Source organism: Cololabis saira, chromosome 15 (assembly GCF_033807715.1).
Source record: "Cololabis saira isolate AMF1-May2022 chromosome 15, fColSai1.1, whole genome shotgun sequence".
Lineage (NCBI taxonomy): Eukaryota > Metazoa > Chordata > Actinopteri > Beloniformes > Belonidae > Cololabis > Cololabis saira.
The window spans coordinates 18,604,626-18,626,418 of NC_084601.1; the positions used below are offsets into that span (position 1 = coordinate 18,604,626).

Genomic DNA, 21,793 nt, shown 5'->3' on the forward strand with positions numbered 1-21,793 from the left:
CTGACCCACTGCACTGTCTTCCAAATCCAGTATTTGATGACAAAAACACTCAAAAAAACACACAAAAAAGCAGAAAAACAAAGGAAAACAGTATGGTATGGTGGTAAGGGGGTTTTAGACGATTCAACAACTAGCACATCGAAGGTGAAACTGTGGGGAGCATCCAACATAGATGTTCAGCTTTCCAATAAGGAATGAGTTGTAGCTCATAACTCTGTGCCAAACTCTGGTACGTGATATTGTGAAATAATTGAAGGAGCCAGGTGATTGTGTTAAGACCAAGACCAGATCGTGCCGTTTGCTGTGCAGAACCTTCCAGCCCTCAGGCAGAGCTGGGAGAAACCACAGTTCTCACCATTGATGGTTGTTCTCACGGCTGAACACATCCAGTGTCTGTGTTTTGGCAAGTGGAAATTGTAATGCAGGCGATGACAGCTATAAAGGGTTTCATTTATGTATTGGTTTAAAAACTCGTTGTTGGCTGCCTATGATGTTGTGTCTACTAACTGTATACGGTGTAAATGACTTGCAAGATCAGAGTCTGTTGTTTTCAATTACAAACAGGAATAATGTGCACCAACCTCAAGTACAATTTAAAATCTTCTTACACACCCCAATGCATATCCACATATCTAGAAATGCACCAATAAAACAAAACTGATACAGAGACACTGAAGAAGCAGCGAAGCGAAAATATGAGGTTAAATGTGGGCTGGAAAGGTTTTCCTGGGAAAACCAGACAGGTAAGTTTAAAAGCAACAGTTTAAGTTTTATTTGAGGCATCATTTAGCTCTCAGACTTTTAGCTACGATCGGCCAGGGGGTTACCAGGTACCTGGTAACCCCCATCCCGCTCATCTCAAGTCACACATTAACAGGAATGAAACTAGCTCATCACAGAGCTGCGGCCAACATCGTGGCAGAGAAGACAGAGACTCCAGGAAATAATGATGGAGGAGTAAACAAAGAAACAAAGGGTGCGATCAAGAAACAACAATAATTCAGTGTCATGAAAGTGACTTGACGTTGACATTTTTTTAAACTTTTTTTAAACTGTATTTAGCAACTGAGTGGTGACAATCTAACGTAGACAGACTTCACATCCCTAACAACTGTCAGGGTAGATATACAGATATAGATATAGAGATATTTACTGTAGTATATTAACCAATGAGCTTTGGATGAAAGACCATCCAGGTTGTTAGCAATGAAAGTTGAAAAAGACAGCATCTATGATAGTATTGGGGTGCATCAGTGATGAAGTGTGTGATAAAAGGAAATATTGTGCTAAATCCTCTTTTTTTTGGGGCAGTGGGTTTCTGGTATAAAATTCTGTTTGTTTGTATTTTGTTCCTCTCAGGAGATATGGTAACATTTGCACCCCGTCTACAAAAAAGTTTTTTTTTAAAAAAGTATATATTTCACTTTTATGTTGAACTTAAGTAAACTCCCCAACTTTTCTGTGATTGAGGTTTGCAGATAGAGACCATCTAATTACCCCCACACCCTTCCAGCGCCGTGTTAGTCTAAATCAAGACTAAAAAAAGAAAAAAAAGTAATTTAGCGTGAAAATCTGTAAAACATTGATGGGATACAGGGCATGAACAAAACCTATACTTTGCTCTATCTCACTGCTGAGGCTGCAGATTCTCATCTCGCTGGGGGCTCTTGAATCTCTTGCTTTCCTTATTTCACAGTGACTGTTTTCTGTTTAAAAGTGAAAAAAACAAAAAACACAGACACGAATTGCCAAATAAAAGAAAGAAAGGAACAAAGAGAAAAAAAAAAATGATTCCCACACATTCTCAAGACCAGCTTTTAACCACATCCTCTGTTGGGGAATTATTACAATTTTTAATAGCTAATCTTTAGTTTCAGAAAGAATCACAATCTCTTGCCGGTTCGGTATGGAAGACACAGTAATGGTGCTTTTAGGCAGAATGAACAAACGCCCACAACGGAGACCAACCAAAAAGAATTTGAGGTGAACCTGGATTTCCACGAGTTGGTACAGCGACACACTCATAGGCACAGACCAGCATGATGAAAGAGGAGAAAGGGATGGGTTTAGAGACGGAGCAACAACAGGAAATGGGGACTGTGGGTAATCTTTGTGCTGCCGACCAAGCAAACGCATCAGTAAACAGCAAAAGGGATTAGACCCATGTGTCCACGTCTCTGCGTGAGTCACCGTTACCAAGATGTAGATGTACAGACTGATGTCCTGACAGATAAACCTTTTTTGAATTTCATCTTAATCCAGAAGTCAAGTCGTTCCTCAAAATGAATTCCATTGTGGCAAATTCAGCCCTAAAACCCGATCAAATTCCACATGAAAGCTACCAATCAAACAAGGTGAGGCTTAAGAAGGCTGATCCTCAGATAACTTTGAGAAGTTTCATCTATGACAAGCTGCAACAACTCTTTTATTCAGGAGACAAACTCCTATTCCCATCTTATTTCTATCCCATATCCATTAACAACTGTCCACAACACACCATTTTCATGACCTTAAAAGTTGTTGAGGACCATATTGAAAGTAATGTTGGTATATTTAAAGTTGGACTTCAACCTGTCATATTTAGCTCCTTCTAGGCTCAACCAGGTCATAAGAGGAGTGATGCTTCAGAAGCTGCTGGAAATGCACAACTTCATTTACCGGCTAAGTGTCGTCTATGTCTCCATTCTGTTTGGGGATGGATGGGTGTGCGTACCGTGAGGTTATTACTGACTAATACAACAGTCAGAACAGTTCACTCCAGGAGAGAGGAACACTGGAGAACCAGAGAGCCGTTCCCTGAAGGCCCATCGCAACAAGAACATCATTTGATCCGTCAGCATCATTCATTTTACTGATTCAGATTAAGGTTTCTACATTCTACATTTAAGGTTTATACATATATGTCAAATACAATATGAGCTAGAATTGATAGTTTCTACTGTGTGTGAAATTCTGTGCCAGATCATCCAGCGTCATGTGCCTCCATTTTCTTCCCAAGTTTTAAATGTCTCTTATTAGCTGTTATTAGAAAAGATTTGGGATTGACAGTCTTTAAATATGCAGAATTTATTCATTAAGCAACTAAAGAATCAGTTGAGTGCCTTGAACTGAAACAGCCTGGTGTCACATGACGACCCACTCACCTTTTGCAGCGTCCTGGTTTTGAAGTCCCGGTTTAGCATCGGTTATACCAGTGAACGTACAGTTCAGTCCATTACCGAGGCTCTTCTTCCTCCGACTCCCCCTAAGCCAGCTGAAGGCCTGTCCCAGGGAGCTTCCTTGCTTCTTCTGCCCACGCTGAGCCCTTGCCTCTCTGGCTAAGATCTCGGTGATGTCCTTGGGCACCAGATCACCTGTGGACCTCCTCCTGGACATCCTGAGGCCGGTCCTGGAAGCCGAGTCTTGGCACCTCCACCCGGATCAGCGTGTCCTATATGTCCTATATCAGAATAAGTCACGGGACGTGACCACGTCCTTGCTGTCCACTCTCCAGGGTTTGACGAACGTCTCCGTCCACCCTTGGCCTCTCTTAGTAACTCTATTTTTGCCGATGTCACCACCTGGGACAACAACGAGACCAGCAGGATGGGAGAAGGAGGAAGAACAGAAAAATAGGCTGGGAATCAAAAAGCCAGTGGGAGGACTCATGAACACACGAAAGAGAATGCAGGACAAATCTGTACAGTATAATTAGATGAACTGGGAACTCCAGTGGATTCAGGATTATTACAAAGATAAAATGAAGGTATGAAAAAAGCTTAAAAAAACTTAAAAAGTACATCAATGAGGCATTTTAACAGTATAAGATGGTGTCCTGCTAAAGTTTTTGTACCACTCTTTCCCCCCTACTCCATTGTTCTATCTCATTTTTGATGTCATGACTCCACGGGAGGAGAACGACACCTCTGCAGGGTCTAACTATGAGTGTGCATGCATGTTTCTGCCATTGGGTTCACACAGAAAAGTGTCAACTGATGTGTAAAAGAATAGCTCAAAGAGAAGCTCAGCTCAATTAAACTAAACATGATAAAACATACTTTCTTTTTTTTCCTTAACAGCACGCTGACAAAGACCAGTGATATTCACACACACAGCCGTCCGCGACATAATGCTGCAAACAAAACAAGCTGTGAAACAGGAAAGACATAACCGTATATAACTTACTCAGCAAGCCTGCTGTCCTCTCCTCTGCTCCCCTCTTTTTCTGAGCATGAGAACAGCTTTGCAGAGCATAAGTGTGTGTCTGTGTGTGTGTGTTTTGCAGAGTGAATGAAGCTCCATGCTCTCTGAGCAGCCAGTCCCTCCCTCTCCATGAGAGCCAGCCTCTCCTCCACCCTCTTCCACTGCTGTTCAGAGTTACCTCCCCAGCGACGGCTGCTTCTCTTCACATTCCAAACAGCTGGGTTGTAGCATTTTAGCTTCAGGACTGAGCCGCTGCACAGATTATTTGCAGTTTGTTCATTCCGCGGTTGGACATCTGTATTTTCTCCGGTATTTGCTTCTTTTCTGGGGATCAGATGCATTCATCCCAATGTCCCTCCAGAGGGGGACCCCTGGGTCCCAATCATGGCAGCTAGGGAAGACAGATGCACAGCTTGGATCTGGTACCAAGAGACAGATTATTCTATATCCAATATAAAGATGGAAAGAATGCAGAAGAGACACGTCATATTGTTTCGCAAGAAAACAAAGTGAATCCAGCTTTGTTGCAAAGCACTGATCAGTCCAGAAATGTTTCCTTTTGGAGATAAGAGGGAGCTGGTTCTCCCCTGATACTCTGCAGCCAGGTGGAAAGCTGACACTCCTTGTAAAAGTGACATACACACACTATTAGGTAGAGAGGTAAGTCACAAGGTGGCAGTTACCTGTAGGTCGTGCTCAGGATATGATTTGCCACTGAAAACTAAATTGGGTTTGCAATCACACTATTGGGGAGGAACAAGACGCGCCGACAGTGCTGGGTGGGAAGCGGGAGACCGGGGGTAGACACTTGTTAGCAGAGGGTGGCGTTCATATGAATGTGTTTATCTTTACTGGGACCGTGGTTTTCCTGGCATGAATACAGAGGAGACCTGCTGGGGTATGAAGGGAGAAACTGGTGGAGGAGAAAGCGTCACAGCCTGAGGGTAGCAGGCCGAGGACAGACGGTGACTGTAGGCAACAATATAACCAGTTTGCAACAAGGAACTTTACTAAATGTATTATATACAACTAAACAGTATCATAATATAAATGGCATACATTTGTGAAAGGTGCATGTGATCAGCATCGTAATATACGATTAAGCTCTTTGTCTGCATCATCTATCGCCAGTAAGTTGTGGGTCATTGTTTAGTTTCTGACACGAGCCAGCCAAATTACCTGTCTATTGGGATTCCTGAGCTATTTCTAGCAGATGACCTGAGGATGTTGGCGTCAGTTAGCCTCTGGGAAAAAAGAAGAAAAAAGCCACGCAACATATGGTTCTCATATGCTGTAGCCAGTCATCCCTCGAGCTCGTCGTACACTCTCAGCATTAGTCAGCAAGCTTCTGTGATACCTCATGAGGAAACAATGGAAAATCTTCAGTCAAGAGTGAATGAGTACCCTGGGAATTAATATTTAAAACACAGTCCATTATGTCCTTTTTCTTCTTTTTTTGATCAAGTGACAGATTCCCTTCTGCTCTCATCTAAAATAATTAAAAGTTGACGGACATTTTCCAAATATCAGACTTCTTGGCTCTCAGCTTTGAACGTGAGGTCACTCTTGATGTCTGTGCGTGATGAGGTTGAGCCTCGCTTTGAGAGTAAGTGTGTGTGAGGCACAAAGGGAGAAGGAGAGGTCGAGGGATCCATACTGTATCTTCTGGTGTCCTGGGAGGGGTTAAAATGAGTCATAGTGTAGTTTCACTCAAGCTGAACAGACTGAAATGTTTAACGTTTCCATGGCAATGCAAGAAAAAACAACCGAAGGGAGTTTTGGAGTCCCTGTGCGAATGTGTGTACTGCCTGTTTGTACTTTATGAGGCAAAAAAAAAATTAAATCATTGACCACCAAAACACTATGAGTCTACTAAGGAATGTATTACCAATACTCCTTACTCTTTTCCTCTCTGTGTCCCATTTCCTAACAGGTGTTTTTGGTACAATCCTTAGTTATCAAATTAATGTGCTTGTTGATAAGGCAAGCCAAGTTTATTTGTATAGCACAATTCAACACAAGGTAATTCATAGTGCTTTACATCAACATTAAGCAGCAAGACACAGTTAAAGGTATAGTCTGTAATCATAAACAGAACATTTATTGTTATACTGGGTGAAATGGTCCTTCCATCCTGAGAGTAGCCAGTAAATAATGTGTTCAGAAAAAGGAAAGAAAAAAATCTGACGTCTCTGACAGCTTTAAATATGTAAAAACTCTGACCAATCTGTTTTTTGTGCACCGAATGGCACGGATTGGTCAGAGGACCAGAGGATTGGCAAGGGGGAAAGAACCAATCAGATGCCTTCATTTTAAGTCCCGCCCACGGGACAAACAGGGGGGCTGTGTCCCATGTGCGCACTCGTCACGTCGAAAATCTTGCCGGAAAACTTCACACACTCGAGTCACGTTTGCTGAAGAATGGCACAGAAAACAAGAAACGAGGGGTCTGCCATAAATCAGCCTTCAGTGTGTGCTCTGTGTGCTGTTCTGGCAAACCCCTCGAGGCGTCTCCATCCCGGCGAGTGCAGAGAGCGCCGGTGCGGGTGGCGGTGCGCTGCGGTGCTGTGCAGGCTCTGTTGCCACGGCTACGCCATAGCCTACGGCGTTGGGTACGCAGCGACGCACACCATTCTGTGTTGGTGTAACGCGGAACCATAAATTAGCCTTCAGTGTGTGCTCTGTGTGCTGTTCTGAACACTTCTGTGTTGTGCTCAGTTTGCTGGGACGTCGGGTCCCTCCGCCGAGACACAACTTTTGCGGTATGCGTTCATTGTTGTGTCTTAAACTGATGCGCAGTGCCCACCCAATCAGAAACGGTACAGATATTCTGTGATATTTTTTTATATTTATAAAAAAATAAAATGATAAAAGCATAAAGGATCCCCATAACTTTGATTGGGTGGGCAGGACGCACGTTTGGGTGGGCACAGCCCACCCCTGCCCCCCCCTAAAACCGGCCTCGCTTACAGGTGAATGAGACATGGGGTAGTTTTGTTGAAAATGTGCTGTCCAAAATGTCCTGGAAAACTTGACTCCTGCAAATGCGCGTTCCCCAAAGTTTGTGGGGGCGTGGCTTTGGACGGAGCGCTGACGGGAGGGGGAGGAGGGGGCGGGGCTTAGAGGAGGTGCCACTTTCAATCTTGCTAGCTCTCCAACATTACAGAATATACCTTTAAACAGTAAATAATAAATACAATTATAAGAAAAGAGGTAAAATAATAAAAAGCACAAGTTGTTAAAAAGTAAGGGCAGTAGAGTACAGCAGGTAAGTATTTAATTTAAGAGTAGCTTCAGTAAACAGTAATGTTTTTAGGCCTGATTTAAAGGAGCTGACAGTTGGAGCAGACCTCAGGTCTACAGGAAGTTTGTTCCAGCGGTGAGGAGCAGAATAACTGAACGCTGCCTCACCTGATAAGATTGGAGGAAGTTTGTGCTGGTAATACGAGAAAGACGGTTCGGGAACGGGGATGGTTTCACAAATAATAGTAAAAAAAAGAAATGTTACTGAGAAAAATGATTGCACTCTCTCCGTTAGAGATTTTGGTTTCTTTGTTACAGATTTGGGCTTTTGAGTCACAGTATGTTTGGCGTTGAATTTATGCCATAGTAGACTGTGCCATTTTTATCTTTTCAAGGGTAAACCAACTCGCTTTGTGCACCTATACTGCACCCATTGTGATTAGTCTTTTAAGGCCATGGTCGGTTCAATCTAGATTTAAATAAATAAATATCCTGCCAGGGTCAACAACATAAGTAAATTCAAGTGGGCAATTCACATGAGGCCAATATGGAAACCAGTGGACAATCCCCTATGGAGTCCCATGTTCAGCATTTTTCCTTCATATCTGAGATTGGTGCCATATACATATGTTGGCTGGAAAAGTGTCAAATTTTGCATTAATTTCAATTATAAAAAGTTCCATGATAGAAGCTCCCAGTGACTATTAAATTATTAAATCTACCAACAGTCACATTTTGCTTTGAAATCTTAACTTTTAGCAAAATTGTACATATCTACTAAATGGGAGACACTACAGGTAAGTAGCTTGTATTTTATGCTTAACATCCAAAAACACACAAAGGAGAACAAACTACAGCTGATATAAAAACAACAGCATCCCAACAGTCCCTAACAGATACCATCCAGTAGCACAGCCACAGTAATGAGAGCAATATGAAGCATGGGTGAGTGAGTGGCCTGTATGTAAGTGAGAGAGTGCTTGATGTGATTGAAAGGAGACTGCAGGCAGGAAATCCATACTGCCGGCTGGGTTAAGCCCAGTTCTCTCCAACCAGCATTATCATTCCCAAACTGCTTTTGTCCTGAGACAGACACATTCTTTCTGCACCGAGTGCTTCCCTCCGTTCACTTCTCAAATACAACCAAACAACAATGAAACTACATCACAAAAAAAAGCACCAACATGCTGAAGTTTACAGCTCAACTGCTCTGATCTAATGTGGATATGGCCTTAGATATCCAGATGCTTATGAACCAGTGAAAAGCAGAACATAAATTAATTTCACCATCTGTTCTTTATGACATCAAAGACCTGAGAGAATGGAGGTCGGAGAAGGTGAGGAAGGTACAAAATGAACAGGAACAGTGAGATAAATGTGGCATGCAGTAACAGTTTTAAAGACTGAGGAGGAGTTCCAGGTTGAAACTCAACTCTGCAACACACAAAGAGGATTCCTATGTGCAACAGAGACAGCGTTGTCTCATGAACCAACTATACACGAGTAGAAGAGAGGAAATATTATTGGCAGTGGGATCTGGTTGAAAAGGGGGTGGGGAAAAAGGAAATGGCTGAAGCTTAAAAGTTTGTAAAACCTTTAGATTGTTCTATATTTCTCATTTTAAACATCATATAGTTTCTAAATCAATCTTAAATAAACAAACTAATGAAACAAGAATGTTATAATGCATGTATGTAGAAAAAATAACACATCAGTAAGAGGGAAAAGTATCTGGAAATCTGGAAGTGCCAATAAATTTGAGGGGGAATATTACTCAGTACTGAGTTAATGAACTGAAAATCAGGTGTGAGAGTGTTTTTTCATCAAACATGCATCTTTATAATACAAGTTTGTGGAAATGCATCCTGGCACAAACAAAAGAGAAAGCCTCAGAAAATGAGTTGGTGAGTCTCATCAAGCTAGAAAAGGTACAAATAGTCTATTAACAGTTTGGATTCCACAGATCAATTATCAAAGACATTGTGTAGAAATAAAAATCCAACACCATTGTCATCTTCCTCTGGAGTGATTGACAAAGATCACTCCAAGAACAAGACACGTCATGGTCTCTGCGGTCTGCGAGGAAACTAGGGAAACAGTCGGGAGCCCACCACAAGGAGATCACTGAACAACGGTGGTTCAGAAAGCTGGGCTGCCAGGAGAAAGTCACGGACCTCCAACAGAGCAGTTCTGCCCATCTGCAGTTCGCTAAGTTTTACATGACGAGAAGCTTTTGGTGTGGAGAAATACTGCATCACCTCTGTGAATAGTGGTGGTAGTGGCATGGTTTGGAGCTGTTTCTTGGTCAGGAGTACTCGCTATCACTGATCAATTTCCTAATGATGCCATAAAATTCTGATGATCTCAGAAACTCCATCCATGAACTGAGTCTCAACAGAATGTCTCAGTGGAGACAAGCAGCTGTACCATGGGGGTTAAACAAGAATAATGGTCATAGTTTTGTATAAAATAAATATATGTTTAGAAACTTAAGGCTTAGAGTTTAGAGTTTATTAATTTAGCACAATTAGATGCATAAAGCACTGCGCAAGGAGGGAACGAAGTTCTATAGCGAACTTATACAAGGTTCCACCCCTGTCAAAAAAACAAAACAAAGGACAAGCAGACAGCATGCATGAGCTAAACAACAACAAAAGACAAAGATCAATAGCAACAGGAATTCAAGTACTTGAAACAACTAATAGTAAAAGACACAAAGAAAGAACAAAAAATGTGACAAAAGCAGTACAATGAGAAAGAATATATAATTAAAGGTCGATAAAATTAAAGGTCGAGTAGAGAAAGTAAATTAGGTTCCTGTGGAAAGTAAAAATTCCTTTAGGTTTTTTTTGAAAATGCATTGGGAGGAGGTGGACCTCAGTGAAGAGTTTAAGTCAGACCAGAGCTTGGGGCCTCTATAAGTAATGTTGAATTGGTGACTTGAGGTTCGGGAGGACGGTATAGATAAGCTATTGTTACTAAACCTTGTTTGATATGAGTGAAAGTCTGTTGTCAGAATAAAGAAATTGTGAAAAGTAATAGGCAGATCTTGTTTCCTGTATATAAACTTATGAATAAAAAGGCATGTTTGATAGGCATTCACCTTATCAATAGGTAAGAGCCGATACTTTAGAAAAAGAGGCGCTGATGGCGCATATCTAGAGGAGTGGGAGATCAATCTCAGAAACCTCTTCTGCAATAAGAGTAGTTTTCTTAGATGAGTCGGATAATTAGCTGCCCAAACAATGTTACAATAATTTAAATGAGGGAACAAGAAACTATAATATAGGGTTAAGTAAGCTGAGGAATGAATTAAAGGGAGGACTTTCCTCAAAATGCCTAGCATCTTCATGGATCTTTTGGAGACGAGATCAATATGATTACACCAGTTGAGGTGTTCATCTAGAATAACCCCCAGAAATTTGGTTGAATTGACTTGAAGGATTTCATTACCATTTATTAGAATTTTGGCTAACTCCTTGGGATAGAACTTATTAATGTTACAAAAGACATTGAAGTTGCATTTATTGGCATTGAGGGTCAGTTTGTTAAGTTGGAACCAGTGGGCAATTGAAGAAAGTTCATCATTTGCACATTTAATCAGAGTGGGAAAATCCTCATGAACAGCGATGAGATTAGTGTCATCTGCGAACAGGACAGGAAGAAATGTTTTACACATCATAGGCATATCATTGATATAAATTAAGAATAGCAAAGGGCCCAAGATTGAGCCTTGGGGTACACCAAACAAGATTTTAGATTTTTTAGAAGAAAAGTCATTAAGATGGACAAATTGTTCTCGATTGGTCAGATAGTTTTTGAACCAGTTAAGGGCGGTTCCCGCCACACCATACCTGTAGAGCTTAGAGATAAGAATGTTGTGATCTACCGTATCGAAAGCTTTACTTAAATCCAGGAAAATTCCTAAGGCAAATTTTTTATCATCAAGAGCGTTGGAAATATTATTTACAAGCTGGAGGAGTGCATGTTCTGTGGAATATTTTTTTCGGAAACCATATTGGTGTTTATATAATATATTGTTAATTTCAAAATGTTGAGATATTCTATGAAAGACCAGCTTTTCCAAAATTTTAGATATACAGGGAAGAATAGATATTGGTCGATAATTTCCGAATTCATTAGTGTCACCCGATTTAAAAATCGGGACGACTTTTGCAATTTTTAATTCCTGGGGAATGATTCCAGATTGAAAGGATAATGAAAAGATATGGGTAAGAGGTGGTAGTATAAAATCAATGGTCTCTTTGATGAGGGCAGACTTAATGCCATCATGCCCAGCCGCCGAGTTCTTTAATGCCATGATAATACTATGGACTTCCTGAGGATTCGGGGGATCCAGGTTTAAGAGTGGGGGAAACTGCCCTTTAATTAGGCCACAGGGATTCCCATCAGCTGCCTTGATACAAGATGCCAGATTGAAACCAACATTAACAAAGAAATCATTGAACCCATCAGCCACTTCATTTGGGTTGAAAAGAGTGCCTTCCTTCCCCTTCATCTCTGTAGGTGTGGCTAGAGGTGATTTCCTACGATTTAATAGGTGGTTAATGAGGTTCCATGTTGACTTGGGGTCATTTGAGGCAATATTAAATTTATCAGCATAATATTTTTTCTTAGTTTTCCTTACTAAAGCTGTAAATCGATTTCTGTATTGCTTATAGATTTCTATATTAGTAGGAGAAGGATTTATGATTGATTTTCTATAGAGTTTGTTTTTTTTTCGAGAGAATTTCTTCAGATCTTCTGTGATCCAGGGCTTCCCCTTGGAGGATTTTTTGTTAGAATTCATATTTATCAGAGGGAAAGATGCCTCTATAGCCACATTCATGAGTGTTAAAAATGAGTGATAGGCTTCATTGACATCGTCCGACCTTAGAACCTCATCCCATGAGATGGAACTGATGACTAACTTAAAGGATTCCATACTCTTTGTGGTAATTTTACGATATTTCATTCGTTTATAAGTATCAGATTTGATCTTTGGAAATCCATAAGTACGTATAATTTGGAAGACTGGAAGATGGTCTGAGGCATCACACAACAGCAGGCCTGGGGTGATATCACAATCAATTGAATTAATCAAGATGTTATCAATGAGTGAGGCTGATGTCTTAGTTATCCGGGAAGGGTTGGTTATCAGAGGGTAAAAATTAAAAGAATACAATACATTTAGGAAGTCTGATGATCACTCCATTCCATCACAATAGTGGTGGTAAAGGAAGTAAAAAGCATTTATCTGGCCCCACCACTGCGTTGTTCCTGTTCAGACATGCTTTTGCCCGCCCCCCCTCAGTGGATGCAGCCCCTCACTATCCCTTTTAACCTGCCTTGACAGATATAAATAAGGTGGCGAGGAGGAAAAATATGAAGTAAGAAGGGCTGAACCAGCTGAAAGGGTGTTAACGAGTTGTTTGCTTTATTGTCCCTCTGGAGAGCTATTTAGTGAAATAGCCAGGTGACAGAGACAATCTGGTCGAAGGACAATCATTTCTCGGTAGCCGTCAGCTAAAAACTATATTTGAAATCGCTACACCTACGGAGTTCACTTTAGAAGACAGAGGTATAATTCATTCATCTTCATCGCTCATCTTGACCATTTAGCTTTCAGCGTGATGACAACAGCTCCTTTGAAACTGCCGCAAAGCACACGTTTTATTGCATATATGCGCTTTGAGACAGTTAAGAAGCTGAATGTTATTGCTGATCCTAGATCTTAGAGTAGAAGAGAGGGTGGTAAGGATTCCCCCGTGCCTCGGATACAGCAGTTTCATAGGCTGATCTGTGTCTGGGCTTGTTGAGTGTTGAGGCTGACCTATGTGGGCTCAAATGACCCTTGTTGGACATAAAGCATATATATATATAAATATACACACACACATCAGTGGGGCATGTCTAGACGTTACTCGTGACGGGTGTCTGGTAAAAGATAAATCAGTAAGAGACAGCAAGAGCAAGAATAAGTTGTGTGTCTGTCAGACAGAATCCAACTGTTTTCACATTGGGCAGTCAAGTATTTCTGAGAATCCGGGCCGGTCTGAGCCAAAGCACACTGGCCGTGTGGACGGCCATCTGGCCAGCGATTCATAAACATGTACAGAAAAGAAACACAGACTTCTGCATACAATTGACTCAAAAACCACCGAGTAATATATTGAAGTTATAGGAAAAGACATTGTTTTGGCTTTTTTTTTTTACCAAAGTCTGCAATTGTCCTATTTTCTTTTCAGCTATCCTGTCCCATGACATTTGTTATTTTATGTGTCTGAGCCTCAACAGCGTACAAAATCCATTATAGATAAAACAGTCATTATCAGTTACATCCGCCTCTTCATTGTTCAGCAAATGCAGTGATGTAGTGCAAATGTCGTGCGTATCCCATGTTGTAACATGAAGGTTTTTGATGTGAGAAAACGTTAAATATGTTTTTGTAACTGCTCCTTTGAAAACTGGACATGAAATATTTTTGCAGCAGGAATTCCTGGGAGGGTGTGGTCACGGCTGGGCTGTTTGGGGTAGGACAAAAACAGGCCACAGCTTTCCAACCATCTCGTCCAACTATCCCTCTTTCTGTCTTTCTTTGTCTCTTGCTTTCCCTTGTTGAACTATTCGTTGTTTTCATTCTCTCCTGGGGGTCGCTGACTGACATCACAGACAGGAAAAACTGAGGTGACCTCTGTCACTTCTCTACTAAAAAAACAGTGCCGACTCTGAACACAACATCTAATTAAGAGGGTTGAAAACACACCAGTGATTCTCTCTAGTGAAACCTTTCCTGAATCTGATAAAGGACGTATTTGTGAAATCAGGCTTTTGAGAGCGTGACATGAAAAAAACGTCCTTGATTAAGCAGGGACACTCATCCATGTGGACACTGACCTTAAATATAAGCTTTCCACGCTTGAATTTAGACAAGTTTCAGTGTATTTCTTATGAACATCTGTGCTAAAAGTGGTAAGGGAGGTGAAACCTATTCAAAAAGAAAGGAAAGGAAAAATGTGTCGTTTGGGAAGAAGTATTAACTACAACCAAGTACAACAAAGTATGGCTAAGATTTTTGGTGAAGTACATTACTCACTTTCAGCTGCTGATGGATATTTAATATAAGTTCATAAATTCTCTTAAAAAACCAATTAAGCCACAACATTTTTTCTGAACCTCTTCAGAAGATGTATAGATTTTTAACATAATATATACGTCAAGAGATCAAAATGGGAGACGTTTCAGACTTCACAAATATAGTCAACCATTTGAGTGATCTGTACTTATTAGCACAGTTTAAAACAGGAAAACATTTCCATTATTCATTTTTTTCTATTCTATTTTTCCTTCACATCTTTTTCAGAGATGAATTGGGTTATTGAAAGGTATGCAGCAAATGCAAAACGTATGCAAGCTTGTTCCGAGTCCTGCGAGGAAACAAATAACAGCTTGAGCACATCTAAGAAAAAAAAAAAAAAAGATTCAGTCTCACTCATGACAGAACACAGCAGTCGGATTATGACAAAGTGAATAAGTACAGTACTATCTCATCTTTTTCAACTTGTCTCTCCTTATCAGCTGTTCTTATCTTCAGTGTTTCTTCATGGGAAGTAGCTGTGTTTGTGCAAACTGATACACTGAGCTAAATAACTGTCACAAAAGGCTGATGCAATAAAAAAAAACTGGTCTTCATCCAAATACTGTTTGATGAAAGCAGCTTTCAAGACAAAAGCTGCTGGAAAGTTCCCTGCATTTTGATTTGAGCCCTCTCCGATAAGAGTTAACTAAGTAAATCAAAACATTTTGTGAAGAAATTCAGCTATTCTGTGACTTTTAAAAGTACAGAGTACTCATCTAAATATATACATATACGTTTATATATATATATATATATATATATATATATATATAAAATATATCCTATATATGGTTCAGCTCTTCTTTCTTCACATATATATGTGAAGAGATACTCTGATCCCAAAAAGTCAGCTTGCAGAAGCAAAGGTGTCTGATGACAGTAAGAAGACTGTCATCATGACAGAAACACTCATCAAAAACAAACACAAGATAAGCTCTCAGTCTTCAGGTCACTCTTAGCAGTGCTGAGATAATCACGTATTGTGCAGAGCATGACAAAGAGTGAATTTAGAGATTCAAAAGTGAGCCCCTCGTCACATGGCCAAGTCCTTATAAGTGCTCCATTCTACCCCCCTTTCATCAACTCCTCCACTTCAGGAAGCTCCCGGGTCCAGAGGTGCTGACTCTAACCCATATGTGATGTCACACAGGCGTGTGAACCAACTATGGCTTTAAAGAACTCGGGGTGAAACTCGTTCACAGCTATGACTTTGACAACCCAGTACTGGTGTACTATCTCAGGGCTCTTAGTCCCACCATGGCCTCCTGAGGCGGTTGATGTTGCACCAGAAGTGGAGGCCTTCAGCCTAGTTCATTCAGGTCCATTCATCGAGATAAGGAACTCCTGGTGCAGCCAACCATGTTCTCTCCTCTAGCGCAAAATCAAAAGACAAAAGCAGTGAACATCCCTTTAAAGGGGACCTATTATGGCATTTAATGTCTATTTTAAACAGGCCTTGATTGTCTTAAAAACAAGCTTTTGATTGTTTTTTCTATATAAATTAGAAATTCAGCCTCTGGGCCATGTCTTTATCTTTACCATTTCTAACCTCCTTCTCTATGCGGGATTCTGAGTGGGCGGGGAGGCTATGATAATGAGGAACTGTGCTGATTGGCTGCCTGAATGACACGATACACCGCTATGAAAAAATGGTGGAAGCTCCGGCTGGCGGAGTTAAGCCTGAATTATGGTTCTGCGTTAAATCGACGCAGAGCCTACACCATAGGCTACGCCGTATGGTACGGCGTAGCTTGTTTTGTTGTTTTATTTATTGTTTTATTTAGCTTACGGCGTACCCTACGCTGTAGGCTCCGCGTTGGTATAACGCAGAACCATGAATCAGCCTTTACACCGTGTCATGCATGCGATGCGAGCGAGCGTCAGCGACAAAATCAATTCCATTTCTTTTATTTTCTATTGGACTGTCCTAACTGGCCGCAGCGACGCAGTAGGAAGCCAACCTCTGCTCCTGTCGTGACGTCACGACAGGAGCAGAATCTGAACGGCTCGTAGAAGCCACGTCACACTGGATGGCTCATCCGGGGCGGCTGTACAGACACTGCAGAATTTGGTTGCTTTCCTCCTTCTCTGAGTTGGCAGGCTGAGGGGAGACCACTTTATATATGTTAAAGCAAGAAAAAAACGTGTTTCTCATAATATGTCCCCTTTAAGGTAGGCAGTTCATAACTGGAAAGTATGATTGTGATTAAAAATGACATCCAACCCTAATCAACTGATTTTCTACTAATCAGGTGATTGCCTGCCAATATCAACCCTAAAACTGCCATCCTTTTTTATCAGGCGTACATTGTGGCGTGTTGCAGCATTGGCAGTAAAAACAATACACTTTGATTCTTGGAGGCTGAACTTGGTGAGAAAAAACAAAAGCACAAGCAGAAAGGAGCCACCCAAGGACACTGTGAGATTAAGCCCCAAGGTTATTTTTCTCAGAAAACTGACCATACAACATGTTTTACATTTATGATTGCTATAAAAAGAAGCTTACTGCATCTATGAATCAGCACAGGTGCTGAAAAATACACATATTTTAGAGAATAACACCGCCTGGTGACCTGCGTCAGTGGTCTTCTATGATTTTTTTTTTTTTATTTTGTAGCTGGAAATGTTCTAAAAGAAATAGAAAGTACATTTAATAAGCTTCTCCAACTGTTTATGGTTCATATCTATTTATTAAAAGGAAACAGTGATGCAAAAAAACAATTTATGAGTTCAGCAACATGTCACTGCTGTTTGTAATGCAGCAAAAGGGCGGTGAGGGAAGAGAACAGAAAGGTGGAGGAGGAAACACTGGCAGGATTCTCTGGTGAGTTTGGACAGTGTTGCAGATTGGAGCAGACAGTAACAGGCCGGTCCAAATAAAAGTCCAGCATATGGCCTCTCTGTATGAGACATGGAGTCCTCAACTACAACACCTTAAATATTTAGTTTCATAATAGTCCTACACATACACTCACACACACACATAATGATGATTTTAGGAAATTAATATTTTAAAAAATAAGTCAAAAGAGAAAAAAAGAGACAGTTTTATTGCAAGTATGGGTGGGAAAGTCTCATAATCTCATTCTAGATCCCAGTGGCTCTGAGGGCGTGCTTCATTACAGTTAATGTGTTGGGCATAACGTCATATAAATTACAGTCTCTTTCCCAAAGCTTAAACTTGCCAAATCATAGAGATGAAATGGTCAAGAGGGGTGAACAAGGCCAACATTACATTGTGTCTCGAACAGACAGGACATAACGTTTTCATGGAAACAGTGAATCACAATCTCAAAGGAATCACTATCATCATTTTACAGGGTGGTGACTGAAAGCAAAGTTTAGTTAGCAAGAAAGGTTAAGTAAAGGCAAACCGATATGGGATTTGCTGTGAATTTATCTTGGATAAGTCTATCAATCATTGCATAGCGGGAATCATTTTTCCAATAAGAAATCTTAAATAATGATTTAAAACATGTTTTTATTTACAGTATGGTCATGTCAGTGGTCACCAGCATTTTAATTAATTTTAGTCAATAGTAAGAGTAAAGAAAATGTAATGATTTATTAAAATTAGAAAGGAGGTTATTTTTTTATCGAAAAATGAATTGCAGTGCCATCTAGTGGTGCTGGACCCTCTTACATGCTGTTCGTCGTGTTTACCTACAAGGTGCAATTAAAAGAATGAGAAGTAAACCAAAAATAAATAACATTAATACATAAAAAAAAAAAAAAAATTGTGTGTATTTACACATTAATATCTTCACTGGCTTTGTTCAAAAAACACTTGAAAAAAATCATTCTTTAGTTAAGATCAGAAACACTTCTGGAGTTGTTAAATTGTACTTCTTTTCATGTAATTATCCTACATCTTCATAATTTTTCCTATCTTTCAATAATTCAGTATTGTTTTTCTTTTTCATGCTAAATTCTCTTTTTCTGTTTTATATTATGCATTTCTATATTGTGTTTTTGCTTTGAAGTCAGCTGCTACTACTGCTGCTGTTACTGCTGTTGTTCCGTATGTTTTATAAAGGGGAGGCATTTTCATAAGCCTTTTTGGCTTCCACCTCTCCTGCACAATGCTTAATTTGACCATTGTTTTTACTGTTTATACAGGTTCTGTTTTATGTGCAAATAAATTAAACATATATATATATATATATATAAACACAGTCAGTCCGGAAAGTATTCAGAACGCTTCACTTTTCCCACATTCTTTTATGTTACAGCCCTATTGATAATAGTGTGACGGCCTTACTAATTTGTGTGTGTCTTCACAGCAGTTCCTGTCCTTGTGGCTGAAGAGGGCGGCCGTCCAACCTTATTGGCCACACCTGAGGGTGTGGTCTCACCAGTATAAAAGGCTCAGTTGTCAGCCTGCTCACTCTCTCCCTGATTGAGCAGCTGACAGCCACATGGCCAACATGGTGTAATTTGGGTTTGCTTTGGTTGTTTATTCTGTTTTACACACATCTACACCTACACACACTCACTGCATACACTCACAACATGACAACATACTTTACTTTCGTTTGGGAGTATATTTAGTTAAATAAATCATCTTTTTGTACCTTGAATTGTGTGTGGAGACTCTCTTTTGTTGCAAACTGTGAGCCAGGTTTGTAACAATAGGAATAAATTCTTTTTTTTTTTTTCCCTCAGAATTCTACACAAAATACCCGATAATGACAACATGAAAGAAGTTTTGATGCGACTTTTGTAAATTTATTAAAAATAAAAACAAGAAATCATATGAGCATAGGTATTCATAACGTTTGCTTAATACTTTGTAGAAGCTCCTCTGGCAGCAATTACAGCCTCAAGTCTTTTTGAATAGGTTGCTACAAGTTTGGCACACCTATTCTTGGGCAGTTTTGCCCATTCCTCCTTACAGACCCTCTCAAGCTCCATCAGGTTGGATGGGGAGCGTCGGTGTACAGCCATTTTCAGATCTCTCCAGAGATGTTGGATGGGATTCAGGTCTGGGCTCTGGCTGGGCCACTCAAGGACATTGACATGGTTGTTCTGAAGCCACTCCTTTGATATTTTGGCTGTGTGCTTTGGGTCGTTGTCCTGCTGAAAGATGAAGCGTCGTCCTAGTCTGAGGTCAACAGCACTCTGGATCAGGTTTTCATCCAAGATGTCTCTGTACATGGCTGCATTCATCTTTCCCTCAATCCTGACTAGTCGCCCAGGTCCTGTTGATGAAAAACACCCCCACAGCATGATGCTGCCACCACCATGCTTCACTGTAGGGATGGTGTTCTCCAGGTGATGAGCGGTGCCTGGTCTCCTCCAAACACGACGCGTGGAATTCATGCCAAATAGTTCAATCTTTGTCTCATCAGACCAGAGGATCTTTATTCTCATGGTCTGATTCCTCCAGGTGCCTTTTGGCAAACTCCAGCTGGGCTGCCATGTGCTTTTTAGTAAGGAGGGGCTTGCGCCTGGCCACTCTACCATACAAGCCTGATTGGTGGATTGCTGCAGAGATGGTTGTCCTTGTTGAAGTTTCTCCTCTCTCCACAGAGGAACGCTGGAGTTCTGACAGAGTGACCGTCGGGTCCTTGGTCACCTCTCTGACTAAGGCCCTTCTCCCCCGATTGCTCAGCTTAGGCGGACGGCCAGCTCTAGGGAGATTCCTGGTGATTCCAAACCTCTTCCATTTAAGGATGATGCAGGCCACAGTGCTCACTGGGACCTTCAAAGCAGCAGAAATGTTTCTGTACCCTTCCCCAGATAGTGCCTTGAAACAATCCTGTTTCGGAGGTCTGAAGACAATTCTTTTTCATGTTTGGTTTGTGTTGCAACATGTACTGCCAACTGTGAGAGCTTATATAGACAGGTGTGTGTCTTTCCAAATCAAGTCCAATCAACTGAATTCACCACAGGTGGACTCCGATTAAGCTGTAGAAACAACTTGAGAGAGATCAGTGGAAACAGAATGAACCAGAGCTCAATTTTGAGCTTCATGGCAAACGTTCTGAATACTTATGCACAGGTGATATTTATAGTTTTTTATTTTTTATGAATTTACAAAAATCATAACAAAACTTCTTTCATGTTGTCATTATGGGGTGTGTAGAATTCTGAGGAAAAAAAATGAATTTATTCCTATTATCAATAGGGCTGTAACATAAACGAATGTGGGAAAAGTGAAGCGTTCTGAATACTTTCCTGACTGACTGAATATATATATATGAATATATATATATATATATATATATATATATATATATATATATACATAAACACACACACAACCTCAAACAGTCACACTCCAAATTCCACTGTGGCCAAGACCAAAGAGCTGTCAAAAGACATGAGAAACTAAATTGTAGACCTGCACCAGGCTGGGAAGACTGAATCTGCAATAACTAAGCAGCTTGGTGTGAAGAAATCAACTGTGAGAGCAATTATTAGAAAATGGAAGACATTCAAGACCACTGATAATCTCCCTCCATCTGGGGCTCCACGCAAGATCTCACCCTGTGGGGTAAAAATGATCACAAGAACAGTGAGTAAAGATCCCAGAACCACACGGGGAATGACCTGCAGAGAGCTGGGACCAAAGTAACAAAGGTACCAACACACTACGCCGCCAGGGACTGAATCCTGCAGTACCAGACGTGTCCCTGCTGAAGCCGGTACATGTCCAGGCCTGTCTGAAGTTTGCTAGAGAGCATTTGGATGATGCAGAAGAGGATTGGGAGAATGTTATAAGGTCAGATGAAACCAAAATAGAAGTTTTTGGTAGAAACACAATTTGTCATGTTTGGAGGAGAAAGAAAGCTGAGTTGCATCCAAAGAACACCAAACCTACTGTGAAGCATGGAGAGCAATTGGTGGCTGACTAAATACTGTTTTGCCCCACTGTACTTATATAATCATATACATATGTGTGTATTCAAAGTTGAAACCATAGTTTTTACAGTAAAAACAGAGATAATTTAAAAATAATTATCCTGATTATAGATAAATCTGCTTTTAAACAATGTTCACAATCGTTCATGGCACCATCTTCATCATTTTATCATCATCAGTTAATCAATTCCATCTGCACTTTCTTGTCAATCCATCTCAGCTTTCCGAGGTATTTACAAGTTTTTTTTCTCTCGCACTCAAAAGACATGTCCACTGACAAATAGTTGGAGTTAAAAGTTTAGATGAAAGCCAATTCTCCCATGGGAAGTGGCTATAAAAGAGCTGGCAGCTATTTAAAGATGT

General features: G+C 40.6%; 1 protein-coding gene across 2 annotated transcripts in view; it reads right to left on the reverse strand.

The window, feature by feature from the left end:
* The window catches only part of nhsl3 (NHS like 3), a 46,905-nt gene extending 42,640 nt beyond the window's left edge, over positions 1-4,265 (reverse strand). For both annotated transcript variants that reach the window (XM_061741005.1, XM_061741006.1), the window contains exons 1-2: positions 4,165-4,265; positions 3,144-3,560 (exon numbers count right to left, since the gene is read on the reverse strand). In XM_061741005.1, the coding sequence (XP_061596989.1) occupies positions 3,144-3,375 (232 nt within the window). In that variant the 5' untranslated portion in view covers positions 3,376-3,560; positions 4,165-4,265. The remainder of the gene's footprint in view (positions 1-3,143; positions 3,561-4,164) is intronic.
* Between the last annotated feature and the right edge of the window lie 17,528 nt (positions 4,266-21,793).